This window comes from Fusarium poae, chromosome 2 (genome assembly GCF_019609905.1).
Source record: "Fusarium poae strain DAOMC 252244 chromosome 2, whole genome shotgun sequence".
In the NCBI taxonomy this organism is placed as follows: Eukaryota; Fungi; Ascomycota; class Sordariomycetes; order Hypocreales; family Nectriaceae; genus Fusarium; species Fusarium poae.
The window spans coordinates 171,809-198,943 of record NC_058400.1 but is presented as its reverse complement, the minus strand read 5'-3'; the positions used below and the strand labels follow the sequence as shown (position 1 = coordinate 198,943).

At 50.0% G+C, this 27,135-nt stretch overlaps 11 protein-coding genes across 11 annotated transcripts; 4 read left to right on the top strand and 7 right to left on the bottom strand.

Annotated features, from left to right (window-relative positions):
- Positions 1-476: 476 nt before the first annotated feature.
- FPOAC1_003985 (uncharacterized protein) lies at positions 477-2,947 on the top strand (the record flags this gene model as incomplete). The annotated part of the gene is made up of 2 exons (XM_044848540.1): positions 477-2,139; positions 2,193-2,947. The coding sequence occupies 2 exons, from the start codon at positions 477-479 to the stop codon at positions 2,945-2,947; spliced, it is 2,418 nt and encodes an 805-aa protein (XP_044707250.1).
- A 2,395-nt stretch (positions 2,948-5,342) lies between these two features.
- Positions 5,343-7,606, bottom strand: FPOAC1_003984 (uncharacterized protein; the record flags this gene model as incomplete). Its single annotated transcript, XM_044848539.1, has 2 exons — positions 5,343-5,930; positions 5,993-7,606. 2 exons carry the CDS (start codon positions 7,604-7,606, stop codon positions 5,343-5,345), a joined length of 2,202 nt encoding a protein of 733 aa, XP_044707249.1.
- Positions 7,607-8,580: 974 nt separating this feature from the next.
- FPOAC1_003983 (uncharacterized protein) lies at positions 8,581-8,900 on the bottom strand (the record flags this gene model as incomplete). Its single annotated transcript, XM_044848538.1, has 2 exons — positions 8,581-8,799; positions 8,856-8,900. The coding sequence occupies 2 exons, from the start codon at positions 8,898-8,900 to the stop codon at positions 8,581-8,583; spliced, it is 264 nt and encodes an 87-aa protein (XP_044707248.1).
- A 696-nt stretch (positions 8,901-9,596) lies between these two features.
- Positions 9,597-10,421, top strand: FPOAC1_003982 (uncharacterized protein; the record flags this gene model as incomplete). The annotated part of the gene is made up of 1 exon (XM_044848537.1): positions 9,597-10,421. The coding sequence occupies one exon, from the start codon at positions 9,597-9,599 to the stop codon at positions 10,419-10,421; it is 825 nt and encodes a 274-aa protein (XP_044707247.1).
- Positions 10,422-10,494: 73 nt separating this feature from the next.
- FPOAC1_003981 (uncharacterized protein) lies at positions 10,495-11,094 on the bottom strand (the record flags this gene model as incomplete). The annotated part of the gene is made up of 1 exon (XM_044848536.1): positions 10,495-11,094. One exon carries the CDS (start codon positions 11,092-11,094, stop codon positions 10,495-10,497), a length of 600 nt encoding a protein of 199 aa, XP_044707246.1.
- A 1,302-nt stretch (positions 11,095-12,396) lies between these two features.
- On the top strand, positions 12,397-12,995 carry FPOAC1_003980 (uncharacterized protein; the record flags this gene model as incomplete). The annotated part of the gene is made up of 2 exons (XM_044848535.1): positions 12,397-12,513; positions 12,615-12,995. The coding sequence occupies 2 exons, from the start codon at positions 12,397-12,399 to the stop codon at positions 12,993-12,995; spliced, it is 498 nt and encodes a 165-aa protein (XP_044707245.1).
- Positions 12,996-14,277: 1,282 nt separating this feature from the next.
- On the bottom strand, positions 14,278-14,985 carry FPOAC1_003979 (uncharacterized protein; the record flags this gene model as incomplete). Its single annotated transcript, XM_044848534.1, has 1 exon — positions 14,278-14,985. One exon carries the CDS (start codon positions 14,983-14,985, stop codon positions 14,278-14,280), a length of 708 nt encoding a protein of 235 aa, XP_044707244.1.
- Positions 14,986-15,432: 447 nt separating this feature from the next.
- Positions 15,433-17,268, top strand: FPOAC1_003978 (uncharacterized protein; the record flags this gene model as incomplete). The annotated part of the gene is made up of 3 exons (XM_044848533.1): positions 15,433-16,580; positions 16,631-17,067; positions 17,117-17,268. The coding sequence occupies 3 exons, from the start codon at positions 15,433-15,435 to the stop codon at positions 17,266-17,268; spliced, it is 1,737 nt and encodes a 578-aa protein (XP_044707243.1).
- Positions 17,269-17,602: 334 nt separating this feature from the next.
- Positions 17,603-18,039, bottom strand: FPOAC1_003977 (uncharacterized protein; the record flags this gene model as incomplete). The annotated part of the gene is made up of 3 exons (XM_044848532.1): positions 17,603-17,689; positions 17,739-17,876; positions 17,938-18,039. The coding sequence occupies 3 exons, from the start codon at positions 18,037-18,039 to the stop codon at positions 17,603-17,605; spliced, it is 327 nt and encodes a 108-aa protein (XP_044707242.1).
- A 4,535-nt stretch (positions 18,040-22,574) lies between these two features.
- FPOAC1_003976 (uncharacterized protein) lies at positions 22,575-23,762 on the bottom strand (the record flags this gene model as incomplete). Its single annotated transcript, XM_044848531.1, has 1 exon — positions 22,575-23,762. The coding sequence occupies one exon, from the start codon at positions 23,760-23,762 to the stop codon at positions 22,575-22,577; it is 1,188 nt and encodes a 395-aa protein (XP_044707241.1).
- Positions 23,763-24,016: 254 nt separating this feature from the next.
- On the bottom strand, positions 24,017-26,227 carry FPOAC1_003975 (uncharacterized protein; the record flags this gene model as incomplete). The annotated part of the gene is made up of 3 exons (XM_044848530.1): positions 24,017-25,031; positions 25,079-25,526; positions 25,600-26,227. 3 exons carry the CDS (start codon positions 26,225-26,227, stop codon positions 24,017-24,019), a joined length of 2,091 nt encoding a protein of 696 aa, XP_044707240.1.
- Between the last annotated feature and the right edge of the window lie 908 nt (positions 26,228-27,135).

Sequence of the window (27,135 nt, the reverse complement as noted above, 5' to 3'; positions counted from 1 at the left end):
AATCGTGTTCACCGCAAAATAATGTGTTCAAGACTTTAATCACCCGTTAACCCACAGTTAGGCTACAGCTGTATCTTTGAGCTCATCCCCCGCCTATCTGTCCAGCAACAGCTCTCCAAAGTAGCCCTAACCGTCCTGTTGTAGGCTATGTATTGGTGCCACGCCTAGTCAGGCGGCGCACCTGGGTGCCCATGTATTGGCCGCCCATAAATGATGAATGCTTAGTCAGGGGGTTGTGCCCCTAGCCTGCTGACGGGGGGGTCTGTGCCCCGAGCACACAGGTCCTGTGCGCCTAGACGACGCCACCTAGCCCATGTATTGGCCGCCCTCGAAATGATTTCCGGCGGGTAACCCTTCGCAACGTAGTGTAGCTCCATTTTAATTAGCTCAAAACATCAAAACACAATACAAACGTTTACGACACAAATATCCACCCTTCGAAATCACTCCTCACCACGACATCAATCCTATATATCATGGATGGACCATCGAGTATAGAGGAATTGACAAGACTCCTACGAGAAGCTGAGCAGCGCGCGGAGGAGGAGCGACAACGCGCCGAGAGGGAACAGCAACGCGCCGAGGGAGCAGAGAGAGAACGACAGGAGGAGCGACAACGCGCCGAGAGGGAACAGCAACGCGCCGAGAGGGAACAGCAACGCGCCGAGGGAGCAGAGAGAGAACGACAGGAGGAGCGACAACGCGCCGAGAGGGAACAGCAACGCGCCGAGAGGGAACAGCAACGCGCTGAGGAAGCAGAGGAACACACACGACTCACGACGCTTGATGAATACATTGCAGCTTGCCATGATTCCGTCTTCTCTCGCTTCGCCATCGAAACAGATCCAAAACTGACCTCAAAGGGCCCGTTGACCAACCCGCGTAACAAGTGGTGTCCTAAAAACCTCAGGCCATGGCCCAACTTCCTTCATCAACAGAAGGTCACCTTCGGTACACTGCACCATTCATTTCCTACCGAAAGCCGCCTTTTCGAGAACCGAAACTTCCTGGCCGGCATGGGGAACCGGGTCTCCCAACGACCGATAGGAGACGAGAAGACGCTCGAATATTTCCTACATAATAGCGTGGAGGATCCGGTTAGGGCCATCGTACAACATCTTAAACAGGTCGAAGAGGTCGGCAGGGATTTTCAGATCGGAGATGGTGTCGTCTTTGAGAACCATCCCCATGCCCTCAGCGATGTTGCCGAAGAAGTGGTTGAGAGGGAGACCCCATCGACGCCGCCGCGGACGCCGGACCACGGAATAGATCTCAACCAGTTGCGGCCGGATCAAATCTGCGTCTATCGATCCGACAACACGCCGTCTTCCCAGCGCACAATGGTTTACGTTTCCGAGTACAAGCCGCCCCACAAGCTGACCGCTCCGCACCTTCGCCTCGGTCTCCGCCCCATGGACATCTACAGGGAAGTTGTGAACCGAAGGACGATTCCAACTTCTATTAACCCTGACGCGCGTTTCCAGTACCACGCGGAGAAGCTGACGGCATCTGCCATCACGCAGACGTATCACTACATGATTGAAAGCGGCCTTGGGTATGGTCTTCTTACTACTGGCGAGGCTATTGTGTTTCTCAACATCGACTGGGACGACGACCCTGAGACTCTGTACTATCATCTAGCAGAGCCTGGTCCGGAGGTGTCGGCACATCCAAACAACCTCCATATATGCACGGCTGTCGGTCAATATCTAGCGTTCACCCTCATGGCTCTCGGTGCGCCTGGAGAGCGACGGGAGATTAGCCAGGAGGAACGTCAAAAAGCTATGAATGGCTTGAAGAGGTGGTCTGAGGACTTCGAATCGACATTCCGTTCTATCCCAGAAAATGAACGATCGGTGTCGTCAGCCTACTCTCCTGGCCATGAGCCTACCACCTACAAGGATGTCGATCGGTCGCCGGCCTTGCCGCGCAGAAGGACACGTCGAACTGCCAAGTGCCAGATTGGCGAGGGGTCGTTGAGGAAGGACGACAGGCCGGAACCATCTGATGACGAGTCGGCATCCAGGCCACCGGACACGCCTACGCCAACTGGACGAAACAGAAGACAAGGAACCAGGCGAAGCCAGCGACTGGCGTTGCGGCCGCGCGGAGGAGACGGCGGGCAGGGTCGGCAGTACTGTACGCAGAAATGTCTTCTCGGGATGGTCAAGGGTGGTTTTCTTGACCCAAAGTGCCCGAACGTGGCGCTTCACTGCGGGAGCTGCGCTACCGCCCGCGCACGTCATCCTGTCGACCACAAGGAGTGGCTTCGCCTACTCCGGAAGCAGCTGGAACAGTCTCTCGACGACGGGATCAGGCCATTGGGGAAGGTGGTGCGCGGGGTGTGCTTTTCCAAGTGACCCTACTTGCTCATGGCTACACCTTTGTCAGCAAGGGCACGGTGCGGGCTTTCATCAAAGATCTCCAGCACGAGGCTGCTGTCTACGAGCGTCTCAAGCCAGTGCAAGGCGTCCACGTGCCCGTTTTCCTGGGTGCGGTTGACCTTCGATCGATGAACAAGACTTACTACTACGACCACCGGGTCTACGTGGTGCACTTGACATTTTTGTCCTGGGGAGGCTACAGCGTCGACGGAGCGCAGAGGGCTGGCGACATGGGCAGGTCGCTCGAAGACGAGGCCATTCGGTCCTTGAGAGCCATGCATCGAGAGCGCGTGGTCCACAAAGACGTGAGGCTCGCAAACATGTTATTCAATCCCGAGACCGGCGGGATTATGGTGATCGACTTTGAACGGGCTTTGCTGCTCAACCCGCCTCGACGTCCGCTGGCGCAGCTGGTGCCGAACAAGCGAGCGTGGCAGTCGGAGACGATGGATGGCAAGAAGGTAACTGGTGATTCGAGCAAGCGAAGTCGGTCAAGTCAAAGCTTTTTAGAGGATATCCGGTTGGCAAAGACGGCGTTCTTGGAGTGGAATGCTAAGCCATAGGACACGGATCGCGAGAGCACTTTGCTAGTAAATCTACAGTCAATCACCCTAGGAACTATTAAGAGGCGATTGAACAGTAATCGGCCACCAAAATGGATAATTTCGCTCAAAATTTGGACTTGAACCGAGTGGATTGGGGCCCGGCTGTTTATTGGCTGAAATTAACCCCAACCCCACACTTGGGGTTAGCGCGAAGCAGAGGTCCAGATCTGCCTTGCGGGGTCCGTCGGAATGAGGACATTGATAAAATTGCCAACAGACTCCTAGGCTTTTTCGGAAATGCAGGTGTTTGATGTACTTCAAAGATATTGGGGACAGATAGAGCAGTGGTAAGCCGGGGAGGTCTACCTATATAGTGTGAGATTCCTTTGGGTCTAATCTCGACGGACTGCCAAAATATTGGTAGACAAACGCTCCGGATTCTTTTCGAGACTTCAGTTGCTGATTTAAGATCTCTGATCGAGGTGACCTGAGCTCTGTATCAGTGAGGCCTTACTAGATAACCTTCTGTCCCACTTGTTCCGGTGACAATGCACTAACAAAAGGAGATAAATTGGGGGAGTACCCAACATTTTCCATAATGATTCGTAGAATCTCGTTTGGCAGCTGCGAGATTATGTCTGACATCTTCTCTTTGGTTCAGATAAGGCTCCTCGCGTCTTTTGGCAGCTTAAGAAACGAACAGGAATCAGGCTCTGTGTTGGGCCAGTTTTCAAAGCCAGAATGCGCTGTGTCGATCTAGGGTGGCCGGCGGCGTCGGCATTTATCCATGGCTAGCAATTATGATAGATCTCTGATATTTAGGAAGCGAGTGCCTAATACATAATGAAGATATGTGGGAGGTTGGAGCATAAAAGAAGATGTATAATGAGATTTGAAGATCCGCTATGTAAGTAGGGACAGGGCTAGAAGGGCCGTAAACGTCTCTGTCAAATCTCGATGCTGGCCAAAAAATGACAATCAAAAAGCGTCCAAAATCGACGACAGTAGAAGATGCGGATAAATAAGGCGTAAGGGTAGGCCAAAGCGTGAGGAATCTGCTGATATGCATCAATGCCATTTTAATGCTCGTTTGCGTATTGCATCCTACTTTCTTTAGCATATTTCACAGTCAAATTCCATCCCAGGCTATCCGTTGCGTATGTAGGGATCAATGATGGGTTTAGGTTGTCGGTTTTCGGTTGTGTTTGGAAAGACTCAGCCAACAGGATTGTTAAGGGGGAACTAGTAGGATTTGGTAAGGTCAGGCAGGGGCAGAATTATAGACGTTTTAATGATTCTCTGCTTACTACCACTCAAGTACTGCCTCTCACGACTTGTTCCATACTTCCAAGCCCAAAGGGTAGGTGTCTGTCTGTGCGCCCTTCCATCTTGTTAACGTGTAGCAGTTTATGGCTAGGTTCTCGTCGATCCCTATATACAGCCAGTTCCGTTACCTATGTTGTGGTTATCACACCTACTCTCAGGTTTAGATGTCCATGCGCTGCCTACTCCTCCTCTAGTGTATGTACGTACACCTGCTAAGCTTCTAACATCTATCTGGGGTAGTACCCGAGGGGTACTAACTGGCTACCCTGTTTGCTTTCCTTCCTGCTTCTCCGCGAATCCTTTCTTTATATCAAGTTTTGCCACTTAATGTACATGCAGCCTATTATGAAGTGCTATCCATATCAAACTCGCGACATTCCATCAGAAACGCCTTTGAAAAGACGTCGGCATATTCACCATAAAAGATCCACAAGCGCCTCGAATCCAGTCTTCAAGCTTCGAAATTGATCGACCAGTCGATTCGATTTTAATTTCGATACATCAACTTGACGAACTGTCAGATATTAAGGTGAAAGTCCTACGATCTGCTGAAGACTTCAGACTTTAATCCCGAAGTTGAGGGTGAACCCTCCAATATTCAACAGGTTGGCTTTGATGATGATGAGAACAGATTGGGTTTGGTGGATGAAGGAATAGTCATAATTGAGATATGAACGTTAGTTCAAGTTACTCAAAACTTATTAATGACGTCGAGACTCTAGTGACAGTCTGTTGACCGGAGATGGTGATCTTTATTATTTTGCTTGTAGCCTGAAATTAGAACTGGTGGCTTGTATCTTCTTTTATAACTAGGTATTGTCTGGAGTCAGTTCGTCGAGAACCATCTCTTAAATACATGACGACCCTAACATAATCTCAGCGTAACAGCACTCAATCCCTTATCCGTTTCATGCAGTTCTTTCAGCCTCTGGGCGATGACACCAAGTCCATGTCATCTCGGTAGGTTTCTTTCAATACGATGCTTGTCCGAATAAGCTAAAGATATCTCCTCCACACCAACGTCACGCTTAGTAAAGCTGATATCCCTATATTACAACTCCAACCACCACTCACAACAATGAAACCCCTATGAAAATGCAAACTGCATAACTTCTTCTCCCAAAGCCTCCTCAACCATAGCCAGTCTAGCTTGCCAGCCGGGTTCCATAAAACGAGACATAAGCATCAATCGTTTCGCCGCCGTATCAATCCCCATCTTCTCTTTCATGACCTCGGCCTTCTCGGCTTCAAGCTGCCCAATCCTCTTGGTAGCCAACGCAATCTTGCTATCGGTTTTGAAAAGCCCAGAAGTACTCTTGTCAAGTTGGCTTTTGACTACTGTATATACCTCTTCATGTTCGAGAACCGTTCGTCTTCGTTTATCCAGGAACGTGCAAAGTTCGTTATCCCCAGCATATTTGTTGTAGAGATCTTCCAGGTCCCTGAGCAACTTGTTCTCGGTGGTCATTGATTTCTCTACATCCTTGAGCGCGTCTTGGGCTTTTTCCTGCTCCTTTGCTTGCTCGTCCTTTGTAAGTCTGAGGCTGCGCTCAACTGCGATGAGTCGGCAGTGTTCGTCATTGATGGATGTTAAAAGTTCTTCGAAGCTCTTGATATGAGGAAATAAGGCAGCCGAAGCGGCCTTCAAGCTTGCTCTGAATCCGTCTCCGGTGGGCTGAAAGGAAGTTAGTTCAGGATGACCGCATCAGATTCACTGTATTTGTAAATGTTACTTACAAGAAGAGCGTTCCAATCCAATGACCCAGTCACCTGTGAACTTGGACGTTGAATGCCAGCAGTCTTTTGTCTTTTGGTTGAAGGGGCTGTGTGTGATTCTGAACTGCTCGCCGCTGTCCGGTTGATGAAGTTGTTGGTGAATGTAAATGTGTTTACTGGCGATGACGGAGCAGGGCGCTTGTTAGCCCCAGCAGGGGCGATGGGCCGAGGTGTCGATGGTTGACTGCCTCCTAGGTGGGAGTATAGAGATGCTTGAGGAATCGTATTGGTAGGCGCCGATGGTCGGTGATTCCGTTGCTGCTGAGAGCTCTGGGAGGCCTGAGAAGTAGTGCCGGTACAACAAGACAGTGCTGGCTGCGAGCTTGCTTGTGCGCGAGGAGTCGAGGAGCTTTGAGAACTCGCTGTGGACATTGATGGCTGGCTACTTGATCGTTGGTCAGGCTGTCGCGCGCTCTGGGGGGTGGGTAGAGATGCCGATGATTGTGCGCGAAGCTGTACAGAGTTCTGAGCCGCGGTTGCTGATCCCTGGCTGCCTGGTTGTTGCGGAGGGCGCGTAGTGCCCTGTGGAGTTGTTGCAGGAAAAGACACGGGAGTCTGAGGATTGCCCAGAACAGACGACGCTGTTTGCTTGAGCGGTTGCACACCAGATCGTTGAGCACCCTGGGTGTTCTGAGAAGCAGAGGTGAGAGGCGCCGTCGTTTGGGAGCTTGGTGGTTCGCATGGCTGCGTCGAGCTTTGAAAAGCCCGTGGAGTTGTAGCGGCAGAAGACGCCGAAGCTTGTTCATCTGGTCCCTCTGGGCAGCGAATAGAGCTCTGGGGGGTATCATGAACCAAGTGAGATGGTGGTTGAAAGCCGCGCCGAGGGCAAGCGCTTGACTCGGCTGCGTTGGAGCTGGAGCTGGAGGCGACAGGACTGCCCCTGGATTGCCCATTGGTTATAGCGGGCCCAGGCCTAGGATTGGCCGCCATGGTGTCTTCCATAGGCTCATCATCCTGAATATCACCGATGTCTCTGCTTCGCGACCAAAGGTTTCGTTTATGAGGGGCGCTCTCTTCCTCTTCGACAGTCAAGTCGGGATCTTCTTCAGTCTCTTCTTCATTTTTGTCTTCGTATTCGCTGAGATCTTCTCGAGAGACTAACACGATAATCTCATCAACCGGTTCAGCGTTTGCCTTGGTTCCGTCACTATCCACAGTCCGATCCTCATCAACTTGATCATCCGCACGTCCATTCCATCGCCGTGTTTGTTCAGTATCAATCCCCATCCCACGTAACCACTTTCGCACCTTTGCTATATCTGGCTTACGAAGTCGCGGGCGATCTGAGCGCGGATGGCTAGTAGCGAAAACCTTCAATCTATGGCGCACCTCGTCGAGCTCCACGTTCTCAGCAGCCACTACCAGAGACACCAACGTAGAAAGGCTCTCGATAAGTCGAACACCCCAAGTCTCAGGTACAAAACCTTTGCAGAACTCAGTTGGCCACATGCCACATGCTTGATAAATGCGCTGCGCTGCGTGTAACGCTCGCTGGGTTGGATAATCTGGTGATGATGGGACGCGGTTCAGTGGCGGCCTACCGCGTTTGCGCGCAGATGGAAGCTTAGGAGTCATGATTAAGTAATAAAAATGAAAGTTTACATTTCCTCGCTGTGCATCCTCTGCCGGACCCCTCTAACCCGACCCGACATTCAACGTTGTGGGCCCTATGAGGCGTATCCTCCCGGGCGGAATAAATTCATTCCATTCTAACCCGACCGATGCTATTTTAACAATTTAGCATAACCACAGGCGGGTAGGGAGTAGGGAATCAATCCACGACTTCCACGGTATTGATCAATATGTTGACTTCAATCCACGTCAACGTTAGTCTACGAGATATGTTGTTAGGTAACCAATCCACCCACGGTTGGGGGCTCGTGGATTGATATGTGGATTGACGTGGACGCTAGTCATGGGGATGAGTACCCTGATATATTTCGTTAACGTCGCGACGCGTTATAACGCCTGAACCCAAATGTCATACGGTCTGTGAACCTTCAACTTCGAGATGGCAGACTTACCTCTTGACCCTGAACTGCCGACCAATAACGAGGGGCATACCGAGGTCCCTCGGCGTTCTCTGAATCCAGACCCCGAAGTCCGCCAGCCTTCTACTTCGGCACCGACAAGGTGATGAGGAGCGGAGGATCTTCCGCGTCTGGAAGGGATGGCCTGGAGGAGCGTTAGGAGTAAGGCAATAGAAAGTGTCGGCGACGGGTTCCCGAATTGTCCAATTAAGAAATCCGAGTTGATGTGACAGGGGTCTTCCACGGGTTCAATATTTGCAAGAAAACGCTCCATCAGTGCCATCATTACAATTACGTAACAGCTAAAAGCCCGTCGTATCAGCCGTGGGTATTATGGGCACTTCCGTTTCACATTGCCGATACAGAAGGGAGCAGCTTTCAAAATCCCGACAGAAACAAATTGATGCCATTTAGACAGACAGAACCGTCAATCGGTTCGTTATGCTTTGCCATGCGTCGAATTCAACGCTTGGCCGACTGCAAATGACGCTAACTTCTCGCTGGAATCAGCAAACCAGCTCAGCGCGTCGTCCTGGTTCGCATCTTGGGCCACCCCTTCGGGATATTGCTCGACGAAAGCCCGGCTATACCGCCAAAGTATGTGCCATGAAAGTTACGGAGCCCCGGCATACATGGGGCCAAGGGGCCAAGCTCCTCCTCTGGTACTCCATCAACATATTGGCGAAGCTGCTTGTGTTGCGCTGCCATGTCATCCGCCAACGCCTCTACGACGATTAACTGCCGCATTAGGGGCTACTAGAGTAGTCGCGATCCATGTGTGTGGAAAAGCTCACCGTCTTTTTACTGAGTGTATCGCCCTTGAGGATGATCACAATCATGGTGGAGTCTGCGCTAATTGCATCCTCACTGACTCCCGGCTCTAGCGTCGCGTAAGCCCGAGAACTAGCTTCGCAAGCTAAGCTGACCTAGGCCTCCTAGCTTCTGGCTTTCGCTTCTCCCCTATCTCTTTTTCCTTTCCTTTTTATTTTTTTGTTGTTGCCAGTTCTTCTTTTTGGATTGTGCCTTCCCTCTCTCTGCCTTCTTTTCGTCATATTCCTGTTGACGTTGACCTCTGAGCTTTCTCGTCTGCGTACCCACCTTCACGCATTGATGGTGTGCTTCGCTGTAATGTCATGTGAGCTAACGACAAAGCTAAAAGTGACTAGCGGCCGATGTGGACACAAAGCGGTAAAGACCACGCAGATCATTCAAGTTAGACCAAAGCTAGGCACGTTCCGCCAGTGTCCAGGACTGCTTATCTCAAGCGATCCGAAATATGAGACTGAGCTAACGACAAAGCTAAAACTGACTAGCGGCCAATGTTGACACGAGACCTTGAACGTGCAGGGTCCGGAGGAAGACGGATGAAGTTCCCCAAGATGGTAGCCTAATGTCACCGTGACATCAAAAGCAAACCGTCGGGCATTCTTTATTCCGCCATGGTTCTATATTTGCGAAGCCCGCCCGTAGCTGCGATCTAATCCAATTCGGACATCCCTTTAACACGCTTATTTATGAATACTAATCTCATGACCATGGAGTCACAAGAAATTAATTCTGGCTTGTGCATGCGTCTTACTACTCTATTTCTTTACAAGCTTAATAAAATATCGTGTTTGCGCCGTCTGCGGAAACATCCAGGACGCATTCTGCTAGTCTCATCCAAGCTCTGCATCAAGGCAACGGCCTTCACAACACTGGCAGAGGCAAACGCTATGCTATTCGTGGCACGAAACACATCTGTGCCGGTCCCAAAGGTGTACTGCAGCTTCAAACATAAGGACCGTACGTACGTGCTCATGGAGAGAATCGCAGGCCAAGACCTGGCGCAAGGGTGGACACAAAGGTCAGAGGAGTCCAAGGCACGGATTCTCGCACAACTCAAGATAATAACGGCGGAACTACGCAGTATTATCCCCCCAGATGGTATCGGCGTTGCCAACGTAGATGGAGGCCCGATCTTCGATCAACGTCTTCCTGACAAATCCTTCTGGGGCCCCTTTGCAACAATCCAAGACTTCCATCGAGAACTACGCCATGGACTTGAACTCGGAGACAATGAAGAAGCTTTTCCAGGTCTACGGGAACTTATCGAATTTCACAACGGGCCATGGCAGAGACCAGTTTTCACCCATGGTGACCTTAGCAGTCTTAATATCATGGCGGTGGACGATAAGGTTACTGGTATTGTGGACTGGGAGTCAGCGGGGTGGATGCCGCCGTACTGGGAGTACACGACAGCCTGGAATGTCAATCCACGCAATGTCTTCTGGCGGGACGCCGTTGATGGGTTTCTTACGCCTTTACCACATGAATTGGAAATGGAAACGATACGTCGGCAATACTTTGGCGAGTTCTAGCAGGATATCCTCTAACTTATACAGCATTTCTTCAACATAATCTGACAAGAGGGCCTGCCGTTTCGGGCAGGTCTCACGGTACCAACTCCTTTCTTTCAAGCAGATCATACGTCGACACTCTTCTGGTATCAAACTGTCCTGGGGCAGCCTGTCCGTCAAATCGATGCTGCATTGTCTTCTCTTCAACGTACCACATAGCTGTGCCACAGACAGTGGCCCAATCTAACACCGAAGTGCCCAATGCCTTGTTGTCATTCTGCAGTGCAGCCAATGCCTCTCTGACCCACTCGACACAGTTCCGTCCCCGCTGCTCCTTCCTGACTGGTACACTCCTCAATATGGCTTCAAGAGCCTTTATATTCGTGATTTTTGCCACCTGAACACGGACCAAGACCAAAAGGGTAGACGACGTACCAGTCTCCTGCTCACTAAACTCCCAGGCTGACTCTGTGCCACTGTTGATTCGTTCTTTGACATGGAACCGCTTGCCGCTTGTCTCATTATTTTCAACCTTGGGGCCAACAAGCAGAGCCCAATGATATCTGGCACTACCTGTCAGTTGACTCATCGCAGAAATCGATCCGGAGCCCGACTTGTCTTCACCACCTGGCATTGTCGCTGTACCTCCTCGAGCGTACAATCCTAAATAGAGACGGTCTTTGTTAGAGGGCATGATATATAGTGGTGTGATAATTCGTGGATATTTGAGGCCCAAAGAAGATGATTGGAAATGATTTTCTTGAAGTGAGAGATAGCATAGAAGTATTAGGTTTTAACTGTGCTGCATCTATCCTTTATTGCCTTCTTGAAACTTAGCCGCTCTGGGCCAACTGGATGGTTAATGCTGCCGCTGAGTTTCATTAGCCGCCAGCTTTTGTACGCTAATGCGTCTACTGTACCAATCAATGTTCATCCAAATCGCGTCGCATTGTTTAATTTCCGTCTTGAGCACTTGCACCTTTCCTCTCTACAATAACTGTTGCTCTTTAAACAAAGCCCGACATGTCGAGCATAAGTAGACTTAGGTACTGTGTACATTTACATACATATAAGGGATTTCCCGGTGATCTGCCGGATTATTGCCAACTTACACGGGTGACTTCAATCTAGCATAGCTCAACAAGGACTTTTTAAAATGCGCTAAAACTACGAAGATGATATAATTATTTCCTTAAGACTTATTTCAATTAACTTCGAAGTTATCAAGCCATCGCGGTCGTTTCCTGTTCCGCTGCGATCGCCCCGAGTCCCGATATGCCACCACTACCTCCCAGGGTTGAAAGCCACTCCACCTAATCCACGTAGTGGATCCACTCGTGGATTCCACTGTCCACTCCACTGGCAAAATCCCAGTGGATTGGCTAATCCACCGAATCCACTCGGCGATGTCGTGGATGGATTGGGTGGATTTGCGTGGATTAGAAGTGGGGTAGTTAAGGGCGCCCATGTATTTGGCAGAATGCCTCTAACAGAGGCTGATGTGCCCCATACTTTTTGCAATATTGCTACCCTATGTCCAGTGATGGATAGCCACGCGTGTTGTTTCATACTGTTTCATATGAAACTGAAACAGTTCATGGACCCGGTTTCGTATGAAACAGTAACTCCCCCAGTTTCATATGTTTCAGTCGGTTTCATATGTTTCATATACAGCCGATGAGTCCCACATATCTTAGTACCTTACCAAGAAAATTTCGCAAACAAATGCCTTCAACGCAGTTAGAAACGTGCTAATAGAATATGTGTCGCATAACACCACTAGGTTCGTGCGCCTGGATATAAAACGCGGCCCGTACTTTAGAGTCGTGTCTCTGGTTTCACATCCGGCTTGTCGCATCAAGGACTCCAATCCTAACGACATGAGCTTAAATATCTATGCCTGAACACGGCTGTTCAATTTCATCTGTTCTTTAGATAATTATTATCAGTTGACTGGTGCCATCACTGACCCCTGTGGAATTAATTGTCCGACAACATGTCATCAGCCTCGCCCGCTCCCTTGTCATCGGAGCCTTCTGATGAGCTCTTGGGGCCTGCTTCGCCTGGTTCTCCCGTTCCCGCGAAGCGCATATTAGATCGCTGGAGGCAGAAGGTGTACAGCACAGCGAGTGGGGTGAAGGATGAATTCGACTGCTTTATTTATATAAGTAATTTGAAGTCCTCTAATGGCCTGGTTCTGACGATACTTCGCAGGGCTCACAGGTTGGGATTGGACAACAAACGGCCTTACAGTGGTGGCTGGAACCGACCCAGCGAGAGAATTTCCCCCTCCTCTGCCGTATGGCTATTGACATATTCTGCATCCCCCCCATGTCTACGGAAGCAGAGCGAATCTTCTCAGGCGCAAGACAGCAGGTTAGATGGGATAGAAGTAGGATGTCTGCCAAAATGGTAGAGGCATGTGAGTGCATTAAAAGTTGGATAAGTGTTCCAAAGGGAAAGAGCAGGCCGCTCCTTGCAGGGGTGTTTAGAGAAGCGGAGGATATCGACGCGGCTGTAAGGATACTCCAAGAAGATATAGAGATGAGTAAGGGGGCAGAAAGTGATGGCGAGCCTAGGGAATTGGTAGTGTAGGTAGGCAGACAATGCCAAACATCTTTGGGGTACTTGGAGATAAGGTGCATATCGATGCCGAGCTTGTCAAAAAATTGGACTGCAACTGGATATTGCTTCGTATGAAACTGAAACCAGTTCATATGAAACTGAAACTATACTGACGTCCGGTGTCATGAAACTGAAACTCTTCCCAGTTTCAGTTTCATAGCGTGGCTATCCAACACTGATCTGGATTTCAGCAAAGGGTTCTGGCCAACGCTGGGCGATAACCTTACAGTGGGTTGTAGGTGAGAAGAGTCGCTGAGATGCAAATGCAGGGGCAGGCAGAAGATAAGAAGCTTGGCGAATGGAAATAAGCAGATTCCTGGCGTTAATTTCTCCGTCCGAACATGCAATATCTTATGAGGAGTCCTTGGAGATACATGGCACTGTTTTTATTATGATGGGCATTCCGGTTTAAGTAGGATTTTTCCAGTGTAGTGGATTAAGATCTCGCTGTGATGTCAAGAACTTTACACAATCTACTCTGTAGGTGTCTGGAAAATAAATGTGAGACTTTTTGGTGGCTAAATTTTCGTGAAGATTTCCTGGGCCCGAAGACCATCTTAAGATTGATTGAGTCTTGGTCAGCCAATTGGCGAGGAGCAGGTTGATCCACTTTCTACTCTCTTCCGTTGGATTGAAAATGGGTCCAAAAGCTGGTCAAGCACCTCGAGATGCATTACAAGGGTAATGATTCCAATAACGTGAGAGTAGAACAGAGGCGAAGAGAGGTGATGCAGCTTGGATGCATTAGTTATTATTGCCTTATATCTATATGCAGATAAAGTCAAAGCCTTTGTAACTAATACGCATAATCCTCCATGTGAGCAAGGTTCCTCGCCTCATCAAGAGCGTTCTCACCAGCAGGGCGTCTCTGCCCAGCGAGAGCATCGCGTCGCCAACACTAAATAAACAGCGACGAGATATCTGTATCCTCATCATGGAAGGGTAATTGCCCCTACTGGCCGGTGAGCCATTCTGGGCATGGTCTCCAACAGCCAAAGCTCGCGTAGCGGTGAGGCTAAGACTCGATGCTTCACGCGATGGCTCGACTGCGCAGGCTGAGCGACGCAGCTAGGCTGTGGCGGTAGAGAAGCTTTGTACGTAGTTTTATCGCTGCTTGCGCTAACGTTGATGGTCAGGCTGAAGGGCGATAATAGCTTCAGGTTCATTGACGAACGCATCAGGGACAAGTTGGGAGTGCGTCACGGCATCATCCTCGAATGTTAAAAGCCAGATCTCAAACGCCCAACAATGTTCATCCTACTGACAATTCCGCTCCTACAGTCGGCGATTCCTGACCCCTCTCGAGCTTCGAGTAGCTGTCGAGCTCGGGTGTTGGCTGTTGCACGATGAGAGACTCGGGAGATGACGCCAAGCCAGCTTGTCCTTGCGTATGTTCTCTTTCGGTCGGTGAAGGTGTTTGCGGAGGACTATATGAAGCGTGCGGCTTCAACGATGGGCGAGTTCGTCGCTTTGGTCGAGCCGTGGTTGTGTCGCTGGGTTTGGCGACCTTGCGACGAGGCTGATCTTCCTCGTCCTCAGTTTGCCGTTTTCGCTTCTGGTGCGTGGCCTGCTGTCCGTCCGTGCCTGCTTCGGTAGCACTGCTAGAGGGCCTGGTAACATGGTCGTTCGATGGTGGAAGCGCAGACTTAGTACTATTCGATTCGGCTGCCCTGGCTTCGCATCTCTTCTCCCTCGCAAGCCTTCGCGCCTCTCGCTTAGCTTCAACAGCAACAAAATCTATTCCGGCACTCGCATATACGCGAATCACGGCCTGGCGCATCGATTCTCGCATGATTTCGCAGCCTTCATCCTCGGTGTCGTTGTCGGAGCAGCTCAACTCGACCACAGGTTCATCGAAACGCAGGGGCTGCAGGCACTTGGGTACTGGGTCGGCTTCGATAGCGCAGAGACGTCGATCAAGTTCCTCGAGGAAGTCGGGGTCAGGTGTGGCAAAGCACATGGGCAGAGTCGGGGTCGATGGAAATGTCACCAATTTGGCGCCGAAGGTCGGGACTGGGTCATCGAGAGGCTTGCAATAGAATCAGTACAGCCTGAAACATCATTTGCTATGCTGATATACCTACCCCGTGTTTTTTTTCATAGCTATCGGCCAGGCATTGCCGCCAGCCACGTTTTCTCTGTCCTGGAAACATTTGCGGCGCTGATTGATTGATGGTGTTGATGTGAGAAGCGAATGGCCTGACGCCAAATTGACGCGTCGATGGCGGAAGAATAATCGCCCGCTGATTACGCTTTGTCTATACGAGCACATCATTGGTCACATCTTTCATTTTCACATGTTAACCCAAGCTTAGTAACTTACCCTGCACTCGCCAGACCCAAAATCATTTTACCCCACCAGCAATTGTTTATTTCTAACTCAAGCTCATATGGACAACCCAGAATTATGGATATATCAGATATCCCAAGTAGCCAAGAGACGGTCGAAGACCCTACTTTACCAGGCTCTTCAGCGGAAGGGGCTAGTATTATTCTTACACCAGATAACGCTGAGGCACGACTGGCATTTAGTGAAGTTGCCGAGTGGCTACAAGAACAGAGCGAGGATCCTGATGTCCAAGCTGCGCGACAACACACACGAAAATGCATGTGGATTTCCTCAAAGCAACAAAATGACCGTGAAGTTGGTCGATTACTTAGACCAGCATCGGAAAACCTGTCATCGTCATCACCAATTTCGTCACCACGGGACCCAAAATCACCATTTCGCTCAAACAAGGATGAGGAGAAGCATCAAGAGCAGTCTAGAATCTGGAAAGGCCATTACTTCATATCGCTCGATCAACCCCCTCGAAATCCGTCAAGAGGATGGGTAGTTGGTTCCTTGAGAAATGGCCCTCATTTGAACGATGTCGTCATTTGTTTACGTTCGGCTAACGAAAAGATGTACAAAGTCCGACGCAATCAGGCTATTCTCCAAATTGATGAAATGAGTTTCATATATGTGCAGCCAATGACTGATAGATCTATCACCTTGGTCAACGGAGATAAGATCACCAGGAAACGAGTTTTCAACCAGTCATCCGCTCGCCTGGCATTCGGCTCCCTCTGCTACCGCATCCAGTATGCTCGAGGGTCTTATGCAGACGACTACCCCAGCAGAGTCAAGCGTTATTTGGACGAGCACCTCCAGATTTCTAAAACTCTGCTGGAGCTATCGCTAACACCAACACCATCTGAAAGCAGTCCCATTGTCATCGGACAGTGGACTATCAGCGCAGGCACCGTAGGCAAAGGAGCATCCGGAATGGTTAGCATCGCTTCGAATGACCATGGCCAACGTGTTGCTTTGAAGAGAGTGCAGGTTGGAAGAGACAGGGAGCGCACGCGAAAAGTTCAGACGAAGCTGGAGACACTCGCTGCATTATGCCAGAGGAAGAACGAAACCCAATTACTGCGACTTATTGAAGTTATCACGGATGATGCGAGATCGGCGAATAGGATAGCTGACGTCTGGTTCGTTCAAGAACCAGCTGCTCAGGATATACTTTCCACCGCCCTCACAAGGGGGTTCTTCAAACAAGGTCAAGAAAGGTGAGATTATCGCTGATAGTATAACTTTACTGCACGAGCTTACCAGCCAGGATATCTATCGTCACAACCGTTCTGACGGACATCCTCGGCGCCACAAACTTCCTGCACAAACACCGCTGGATACACGGAGATCTCAAACCCGGCAACATTGGCATCCGTACTTGGACCAGCGAGTGTATATCTGTGGTGCTGCTAGATCTCGACGATGCAGAGGAAAGCCCCTTTCCAGGTAGATATCACCCCGCCCGGCCTGGAACCGGTGGGACGATCGGGTGGCTAGCACCTGAGCGAGAGATGACAGGATATAATGAGCTGGCTGATATCTGGAGCATCGGCGTTATGGCCATCGAGATGATTTGGGGTCGGCATCCGTGGCGACAAGGGAAGAATCCTTGGAGGCCAGGGTCTGAGGCTGGTGAGTTGCAGAAAGACTTTCACGATATGTATGGAGAAGCTGCTGATGCTTTGAATAATCTTCACGACGATGGTACGACAAGACTTCCGTTGTGGGAGAGTTGTGCTGACCTTTTTGCTAGCTTTGAGGGATGCAGTTCTTGGCATGGTGCGGCATCCGTATGCTGAGACGGCAGCACAGCGCCAATCAAGACTTACGGCAAAAGAGGCCCTGAGACTTCTGGGTCATATTGAAGACGAAGAAAACACTAGTAAGCGACGTAAACAGTCTTGAGATAAATATATCAAGTCTTTTGCAGCTATGTATAAAAGTATACTGTATCTTTTTACACTGCAGTAGTAATTGTCAGGCCGCCATCAACCACCATTGTATGACCAGTTATATATTTAGCAGAATTGCTGCTAAGAAACGACACCGCGTTTGTAACGTCAAACGCGTCTCCCAGCCCTCCAAGCGGGATATTACTGCGCATAATCTTGTGAAATATTTTCTTCTGCTCACTGTCCTGAGAATTCTCCTAACATTCTTCAGGCCTAGTGCTGAGTATTTTATACTTTGCGCTGTGTGTGAAGGTACGAAAGTAAACTTTAGGAATTCTGTTGATCGATTAAGCACTCACTGCTTTGGCAGCCTCTCGGTTGAGGGCGATATTGAACTGATTTGCGAATAGGTTCGCCGACATATCGCAGGAACCCTGGCAATTGTCAGTACACGGAATTGGTCTATCGCAACTTGAGACATACCACTTGCAAGTGGCATTTGATTCTGCCAGCCAGTCCTTTATCAAGAAACTGCCGCAAGATCCTCAAAGAGGAACCCCCAAAGAACCGAACACTTGCTGCAGCTTCGATTGCGTCATGGACAGCATTCAAGTTAAGGGGCTGTACAGACGTGTTCGAATTGCATTCCTCTTGTTCAATTCTTTTGATGCATCCCTCGTACCAATTCCGTAGGCTTTGTGTTCGCTGTGAGCAGGCTGGCGATCCATTCCACGTCCACCGTCCACGTATCCACGGCGTGGAAATGGATGGTCCGTGCATCCATTTCCATCCATTCAATGGAGCTGGCCGTTACATAATCCATCCATCCACGCCAGGGTTCCGTGGAATGGATAGGTGGAAATGGAAGCAGGGGGATGGACTGGTAGGGGGTTCCCTAGCCTAGTCCCTAAAATACCCTGTAATTCAGGGTAGACCAACTTGGCCATGGTCGGTAGAGATCTCAAGTACCTATATACCAGGCATTTTCACATACAAATTAAGGTATTTTTAAACAGAACATAACAGCTATTGGGTCGTGGACATTTCGCGTCATGGTGCCACGTTCCAGCATCTCCATGCAACTGCATTCTGTACCGCGTAGAATGGCTGAGAGCCCAATTATCAGCTCTATGGTGCTCGAGCCGCCAGACCAAGAGGATAAGAAGAACTCGTGGGACCTCTTCCCTTGGAAAGACTTCCCTGGCTACACGCAATCCCAACGCTGTGCGTCTACATCGTCGTGGATATGGCAATTCGGCTACGATATCGAGAAGAGCGATGACGATACAAAGCGGCGATGGGTTTGCAAGGTCTGTGTTGACAGTCGCAGGCCAAACCCTCATTCGGCGGCCTCGAGCGGTACGCAGAACGCGGAGATTCATCTCTGGAATGACCACAAGGTCTGCGACCCTTCCGGAAGACGGAAGCCGCCTAGCAAAGCAAAGGAGAAGACACCATCGAGGAATATTGCCGAGATGATGAAGTTGAATACCCGTGACGCGCGAGAGCAGCAGATCGCAAACCAGATCATTGGCCGTTTTGATCGGCTAGACTTCCAGCGTTTGGTAGTCTTGTGGATCATCAACAGCAACCAGTGAAGTAAATAGTGCAAAATACCGTATACGATATTTTTTCAGCGCCACACTGCACTGGATTGTTTAGGAATTCGGTGCACTGCACGGCATACGGTATTCCACTATATTTAAGTAATATCGTATCGTAATATCATATCGCACGGCGTGCGAAGAGCCACATGGCCTAAGCATGAAACTAACCAAATCGAGTAAGGCTGAGCTTCAAGATCGTCCCGCGGACCGTAACAAGATGAAGCTATTCAGAGCCAACATATAAGATTATACTATTGCCAGATAACGAGAACGATCGGGAAAACGTTTTCCTAGATCCCGCTCGCGTATTTTAAGGGTTTGCTTAAGCTACATAGTTGACCAATTTAACGTCACTCCTATTGCTTAGGTGTGAGAATGAAGTAGATCTAGAGGTCAAAAGAAAACTCCACAGATCCAAGCATTGTGAGTTTGAATTGCTTGCATACTATCTATTGCTCGTAATATCAGGTATAATGTTAGAAGTCCCCTTCTGTTCACCTTCTCCAATGATAGCTGTATCTAAGACAAGCTCAGCATCGTCAACCCAAGCCAAGTTGTGAGTCTTCGACCAGGACTTTATGCATTCAATTGCCTCAATTATATCAATCCCTAACCTGTTCCTGCGATCTTGGAGGGTGATTTTTGTATCGGAGAAGAGACGTTCTGGCTCAGCAGACATCGCAGGAATTGACAAAAGATCCAGCGCCATTTTGGAAAGGTTTGGATAGAGCGTTTGTTGTGTATCCTCAAGCCACCACCTTCGTACATCCTTGACTTTGATTCTTGGGGCTGATATATAGTTCTGATACTCGTCGAATAGGGTAGGAAGCTCGGAATCCTCATGTTCGTCTTCCCATGCCAGAAACGAGTTCTTCGCTAGTGGCTTTTCAACCAAGGACTGGGCTGACGACTCCGCTGACTTGGCGACTGGTGCGTAACGAGACTTCCAGAGATCTTCTACGGCAGTCTTATTGCTCTCAATCCACTCAGGATGTTCTTCCCAGGCGGTGTCAAAGTAGTGCCACTTACGATGAGGGCTGAGGATAATAGCTCCAACATAAGCAGATGACCGCTCTGTAAAGCAGATGACCGCTCTGTAAGAGTGTAATATGCGTCGAGTTTCGCCCATCCAGCATCAATACAAGGCGCCATAAAAGCGTCATCTGCGTACTCGATTCGTGCAGCCTCAAATTTGCTAAGCAGGAAGTCCATTATGGGTAGCGTTCGATCGATTGCATGCGCGTGACCTTCTGCAGCCTTGGTGGCATCGGTGAATGATTTGAGGAAGTTGCAAATTTTTTCCAGCTCAGCCCAGTCTTGTTCGGAAACTAGAGACTATTAGTGTTGTCCTCTCAATTGGGTATATAACATACGCGAATCAAGCTTAAGGTCCTTCTCCTTTGAGCAATAGTAATCAATTTGATCAGCGAGCTCAATGGCTCTCTCAATCATGTAGTACTTTGAGTTCCATCTTGTATCGTTGTCACGAAGAAGACCCTTTTTCTCACTGATCTCTTTAAACCTCTGTATCCGTTGTGGACTACATCGGATAAAGACAACGATGTTGTGGAGCTTGCCAAGAGGACCAGCCTTCCTCCACTTCAATATATCAGCGTCTGAAGGCTTGATATATTCGTTCGTAGTATCCTTTTTAACCTGATTTTTCGTAGGGGCTTCGCCGGGTGCGGTTTTTGGGAACATGAACGCATGCGCTGCTAGATTAATGGTATGACCGTTACAACGAAGGCGGTGATGTTTCGCGTCGTATATGATATTGTGCCTCTCATTCAACACTATTAATCCTTAGTATTGTTCTCTCAATAAATGGATAGAGACGTACATTTCTGTAGAGAGTTCATCAACGTATCATTCGAGTCTGCATTGTCTGGAAACAAAGTATCCAATCTGGGTGACAATTCCGTAGTCCTCGACGACATTCATCACAATATGGGCCTGATTCTCTCCTGAATGCCTGCCATGTACCTCTCGTAAAGCAACACAATATGAAACCAGCTCGCCATTACTATCAATGAAGTGTGCAACAATACCAAGGATACCAAGCTTATTTGGAGAGGACCATATATCGATGGTGAAGTGTATTCTTGAGATAGCTGATTGGAGAACTTGTCGTATACGTCGTTTTTGCGTCCCAAACGTTCGCACCACCCACTCGCGAATCGTTTGATGTGATGTAGGTAAAATCGAGAGAACTCCAGGATTGAGGAATTTGAGCAAGCTAAAAGGGCATAAGATTAGTATATGAACCATTAATATTAAGTATGTTAGAGCACTTACGCTCGAAAGCTTTCTCTTGTTGGCATACGAAGTGCAATCCCGCAGTCTGCAATCCACTCTACATACAGTTGCTCAAATTTATCAGCGTCAAGATCTGTCGTTTCGTCATCGTGTCGACGGCGTTTGAGGGGATTCGTGTTCTGAGACATCCGTGAGAAGGCTTCCTCAAGGTGATTCCGTGTTTTAGCAGCCCTTTCTTCATTAGGCGTTAATATATGGAGAGTAGTGTGAGATTTAAGGTGCTTGTAGATGTGTGCCGTGCCTCCATTTTCGAGATATTCGGCAGGCTTCCCTTTACAGTACTTGCAACACCATATAATCTGACCTTCCGTATTACGGACGATCTGATTCCTTCCAAAGGGCGTATGATCCCATATCTTCGACGTACGCTTCTTCTTCTTAAATTGAGAGGCTAACAACGGTGAAATAGATGTCTCTCCGACATCAGAATCTCCGTTGTCGCTGATAACCGACGAATCAGGGGCTAGGGAAGTCTGGGATGATGTAGCCGTGAAGGAAACGCTAATGCCTGGGCGCTGAGAAGTCATTATTTCGTAGAATAAGACTTGTTGATGAAGTAGGGAAAGATTCAGGAGCTGACACGCTTCGTGTAAGGGGCAAAGGCCTTATTCGTTCAGAAGTGTTCTTGGGAACCAACAAATTGATTATATTAAAGAAAAGAAGAACTGAAAGCTCTCAGAGAGCTGTCGAGCTTGTTACATACTCAAACACTTAGGAGTTTGTAGCGAGGCCATTATTTGGTGGTGTTATTACTATCGGCATCAGCCGAGTGCAGATCAACGTCCTAACCAGGTTACACTTCATTAGTAAAAAGTTCTGTAAATTGGGATCTTCATACTGCTTCATATATGGGGAGAGACCTCATATTGATCTAATTACATAGTATTTGTACTATATTTGATATCATATTTATACGATATTTGAACGACCATGCACTGTACTACACGGTTTCCGGTGTTGCTTGCACTGCACGGTATAAAAATACCGTGCAGGCAATACGATATTGAATATGATATCGTCTTATTTACGGCCACACTATTTACTTCACTGTCCAGGAGGGACTGGCTCTCTGTCGATGGCCCCACTTCCCGATGCCTGGCCGCGAGATGACTACGGAGGTCGTATTGATCGCCCTGATTATTGAGTCGACGTTTTGTCCACGATAGACGTTCTGCAATGTTTGAAGAGTGACCAGTAAGAGTCTCTATAGCATCGAGCAAACCGATGATAGTATCGCGGGTGGGCAGCAGGATGGTTGGCTGGCTTACCGTATCCTCGACAATTGTCTTCGAGATATGTGTTTCAGCCACAGGCACATGGAAGATGTCACACTCGTTGCTACTACCATGGGATGTTTTGTTGAAAGACCATGGGACGATAAAGTTGACATCCTTATCTATACCCCAAGTCGGGCCGGCAAGAAAGGAGACATAGAACAACGCGCGTTTGCAATGGCGTCGGATGGAGCTACGGCGTTCGAAGGGCAGACGATCTGGAAGAAGGGTGGCTTGGCGTGGTACCAGGTGCCCTGAGCATGACTGGTACCGACTTCCTTGGTGTGGTCACAGTTGAATGCAATCTGGATATAGTACCCGATCTGGCGGCTGAAGCGACCATCGAAAGGGCCCAACGGCGCACATGTATCCTGCCAAAACTCCTTGAATCCTCGGTAGAGCTGGAGAAAGAAGAGTGCATTCCAGGTTGGTGGCTTGGGGCGGCAGAAGATCTGGTCAAAGAGAAAGCCAGACCAGCTGTTCTTGGGAGGTAGACGCCGACGAGTAGTCATCCAACAAGGCAGCTCCTCAGGCAGAGTAGATCGCAATGAGGATGATGATGTATTGATGTCGCCGTCGCTATCATCATCCGCTGTAACTTGACGGTACTTGTCCCATGCCTCCGCGTAGATGCCGTGAACAGCCTGGGCAGTGGGGATACGGCCAGTCTCGGCTGCCGATTCCTCCTGGGCTTGCTGTAACAGATCCAGGACCGGCAGTTTCTGGCGTCCGATCTTACCTCGGAGTCGATCCCAGTACGAGTGCAGCTTGGCGAGGAAGTGCTGATGATAAGCACGGGCGATCTCTTCCACCGCAAGAGCGACGGCACGGTCGGCAAGAATCTCTGCGTCCCGGTTGCGCCCCCGATCGTACTCTGTCCGAGCATTTCGAACTAGCCGTTGGAACAGTAACTCGGTGGTCACTTGGTTCGTGGCAAGTGCTTGAACATTGGCCTGGTGGGCTAGCTTAGCTTGAAGGGGGCTTCGAGACATGTAGATGTTCACCAGCAGCTCGAGCGAGATGTGACCTCTCCGCCAATCGAAGTGGCTATGAGGGATCCAGAGCGTGCCGGAAGAGCGGATAGAGTCGTCCAGACCGAGACCCCTCCGCTCCTTGCGACGACCGCTTCTAGGGCTGCGACACTTGACCTGCCAGGTTGGTTTCCATATCCAGTTATCGAAGTTATACTGTCGCTCGCTGCTGACAGCATGAATCAGGAGACGACAGAAGAGCTGTGCGGTATAGAATGAGAGTATCTGCCGAGCAGGATCAGGCGAGGAAGTTGAATGAGCAGCCGACGATGATGCCATCGTTACCTCGGAGAAGATGTGATCGAGCGGAAGTATAAAACGGGCAGCTTGTGCAGACACGAATGCGGTTAGCATCTGGGTCGGAATCACCCAGAAAGGCCAATGCTGCTCCTCTCCGACGATGGGAGGGGAAGGAGAAGACGAAGATGAAGATGATGACGAAGAAGAAGGAGGAGGAGCGAGAGGAACTTCCCAGCACATTGGGCCCGTATGGGGGCTTTGATTCGGTTCTAGCCTACCACCAACCCACATGGCTAAGATGACATCGAGCCGGAGGGTGACCTCTTCCGAATTCCAAAGTCGGAATGTCTCTTCAACGACGAGACAGCTCTCATATGCCGCTTATTAGCGTCCCACGCATCCAGGATGCGGGAGCGGCTGAGCTGCGAGACAAATGCACGCTGGCGACTTTGATCCGTGGCGGCCAGGTCCTTCAGCATCCCTTCGCCAAAGGCGAGAAGCGGCAGAAAACCTGAGCTGAAGAGCTGGTAATCGCTGAACATGACGCCGAATAGCTCCTTGCTACAGTTGTACGCCTTGGCCCGAATGACGCCGGGTGACCTGGCTTCTGGGTGGCCAGGGTTCGATTTCCGAGTCGACTTCGCCCTCACGTAGTATCCGCCTATGTCCCGGAGGAGGTAGGGCCGATAGTAAGTGGCCTCCATCGGAGCTTCTGGGGCTACACCGACTACCTGGTCGTGGAGATGACGGCAGCAGTCGCTCTTCCAAAGAAGCGTCCACGGTTCATGGTGATGATGGTGATTTTGGCTCTCGCTGTTCGACGACGTGGGCGGCATGCGGACATGATCTCGCATGCCCACATCTAGCCAGCAAGAGTGCATGTCGATCTGGCTCGGGTCGAGGCCAGCTAATATACTATCCCGAAACAGACCCAAGCTGTCTTGAAGGCTCTCCGACGCGAACATGTTCTTCAGATCGTGGGCTTGAAAGAGGAGACGGGGGTTTTGGAAGTAGGGAACTGCGTCCCCCTTCTTGCTCTGGACCCGATGCCGATTCGCGTTCCTCACAACTGCCGCCCAGAACTGCGGGAGGACACTGGCTGGGATGCCGTATGCCAGACGATACGATCGACTCTCGTCTTCGGCGCTCCAGCGACCAGCACCTGGCTTTTCCTGATAGGCGCGCGACTTCGCGTAGATCAGGTCGTATGAACCGGGGATTTCCTGTCGCACGTGGATAGGGACAGTTTCGCGGACGGCCGGGAGGATGATCTCATCATAGAGATCCCTGAATCGTGCGAGGGAGAGGCTGTTGGCGGAGGCTCGTGTTTGCGAAGGGCTCCGCTAGGGAAGAACATCAAGACGGAGAAGCGGACGCCGGCGGTGGTGAAGGTGCCGATGGTGGTGTGACGCGTATGTGCCAGGTCCAGGCCATGAGGCTGTATCACTTGAGCGGTGGAGATGTTACTCGTGTGAGGTGAGAAGAAGGAGAGTCGAAACTGATTGGGGGCTCGGATGGCTGACAGGCTCCTAGCCCCGAACCAGACACTGTCGACATCCCACTGTCGCGCGATGGTCACGGCGTCTTGGGACAGCGAGGCCTGTGTCTTGCGGAAGGACAGCGGCTCGGCCGGCTGGTCGGAGAGGAAGCTCTGCCATTGTGGGAAGGAAGCACGGAGATCGCAGGCCTCATCGCGTCCCGCAAAGATGGTAGGCAAGGGAGGAAGAGCACGGCTGATGTGTTGGACGTATTCGGGAAGGGTGGAGGTATGTTCCGGCTCTTCACGCGCGCGTGGTTCTGGACCTGGTTGAGATTAGAACGTGAGTAAATAATTCACAGAGTCACTCTAGACGGATGGATTGGCGAAGTAACGTACAGTCACATCGATGGCTGAAGAATTTCCGGAGTATCTGGTCATACGCGTCGCTCTGTGCGAGTAGAAAGTCGGGGCCGCCGGCTGTGTCTTGTTGGCGGATTGCCTCGAGGAAGCCACTGAGGACTGGATCGTCTGTACCGAGTGAAGAAGATACTGCAGCTGCATCGGGCGACACCGGGAAGGTCGGCGTAGACGGGAGAGAGCTTCTACGCCGGGGTGGTTGACTGTCCCGCTGAGTAGAGGCAGGAGGTGCTGGAGGCGTTGGGGACGTCGGACCTAACGCGACATCGTTGTCAAAGCCGAAGCTCTCCGATCTGCCATCGCCCTCGCCGTCTTCCACAGCCTCGTCAGGAACCGACGAAGGGGCCGGGCCATCGCGCAAGGTCAAGGCAGAGAACTCCAAGGTAGGCGGGGGATCTTGCGAGTCGGCAAACCATTGGACGATCTGCTGTGCCCTTGTGAGGTGCTGCTGGTCGCGACGTCGTTGGACGCGGGCACGCGTTCGCTCACGCGGCGACACGGCGGGGTCTATCTGTGGACGGCCAGGTCTAATAGAATTTCCTTCATCATCATATTGTGGAAACGCACGCGACTCTGGTGCTTCGACTGCCGAGAGGATCTCTTCCATCTCGTCTTGTCCAGTCGCGATTTGCCCACTGGTAAGTGTTGCACCACACGCGACCGAGACGCGAATAGGGTTGAGACATGATGATAGTGATGATGCCTGCTCGTCGATCGATCGTAGTGGCGCTTCCGGTCGTGGAGAGGTATCCGTTCGCAAGATCGTTTCGCTATCTAACAGGTCTAGGGTAATGCATCAGCTACCTTTTATCTGCTGGCAAGTATTTATGTCCTGCTTCTAGAGAGGGAGTGAAAGTTCAAGTAGAGAATTAAGTATACTTAAAACTTCAGTACCTTCGGATATAATTTCTATAGGTGCATTGCTCGTGGGTGTGGTTGTGTGGTGAGGGCGGATATCAGTGTTGTGTGTCTCGGTGTTTTGGCGGGCATTCAACCGGCGTTGTCTTCCTCGATCCCGCTCCTGAATGACTCTTTCTGCCTTTTCTTGTTCCGAGAGCTTACGGCGACCCATTATGATTGATGATACGTGACGATTTCAGTTTGAGGAAGTGATGATCAAGGGAATGTAATATGATGAATCTCGTATCTGTCTATCTGCGCCATAGGCAAAGGAAAGAACATATCACGGCCTACCTGTCGGTTTGTTTATTTGTTTATTATTTACTTTGTGTATATAGATGTTGACATTTATCTCTATAGAGTTTTAATGCCTGGTCTCTTTGCTTTTACGTTTATACTGTTGTCGACAAAGGGGAAGCGTATTATGTGACTGCCGGGTGAAGTGATTGGTCTTTACTTACAAGGATATAGGTGATGGAAATGAAGTGGCGTTAAGTGGCATGGGTGGGACATGAGGAGATGATATCGCCTCCTGCCGCAACTTACATTAGGTATCGTTTTATGTGTCTCCCTTTACGTGTAGTAGCAGCATGGGAGGCATAATTACTAGCTACA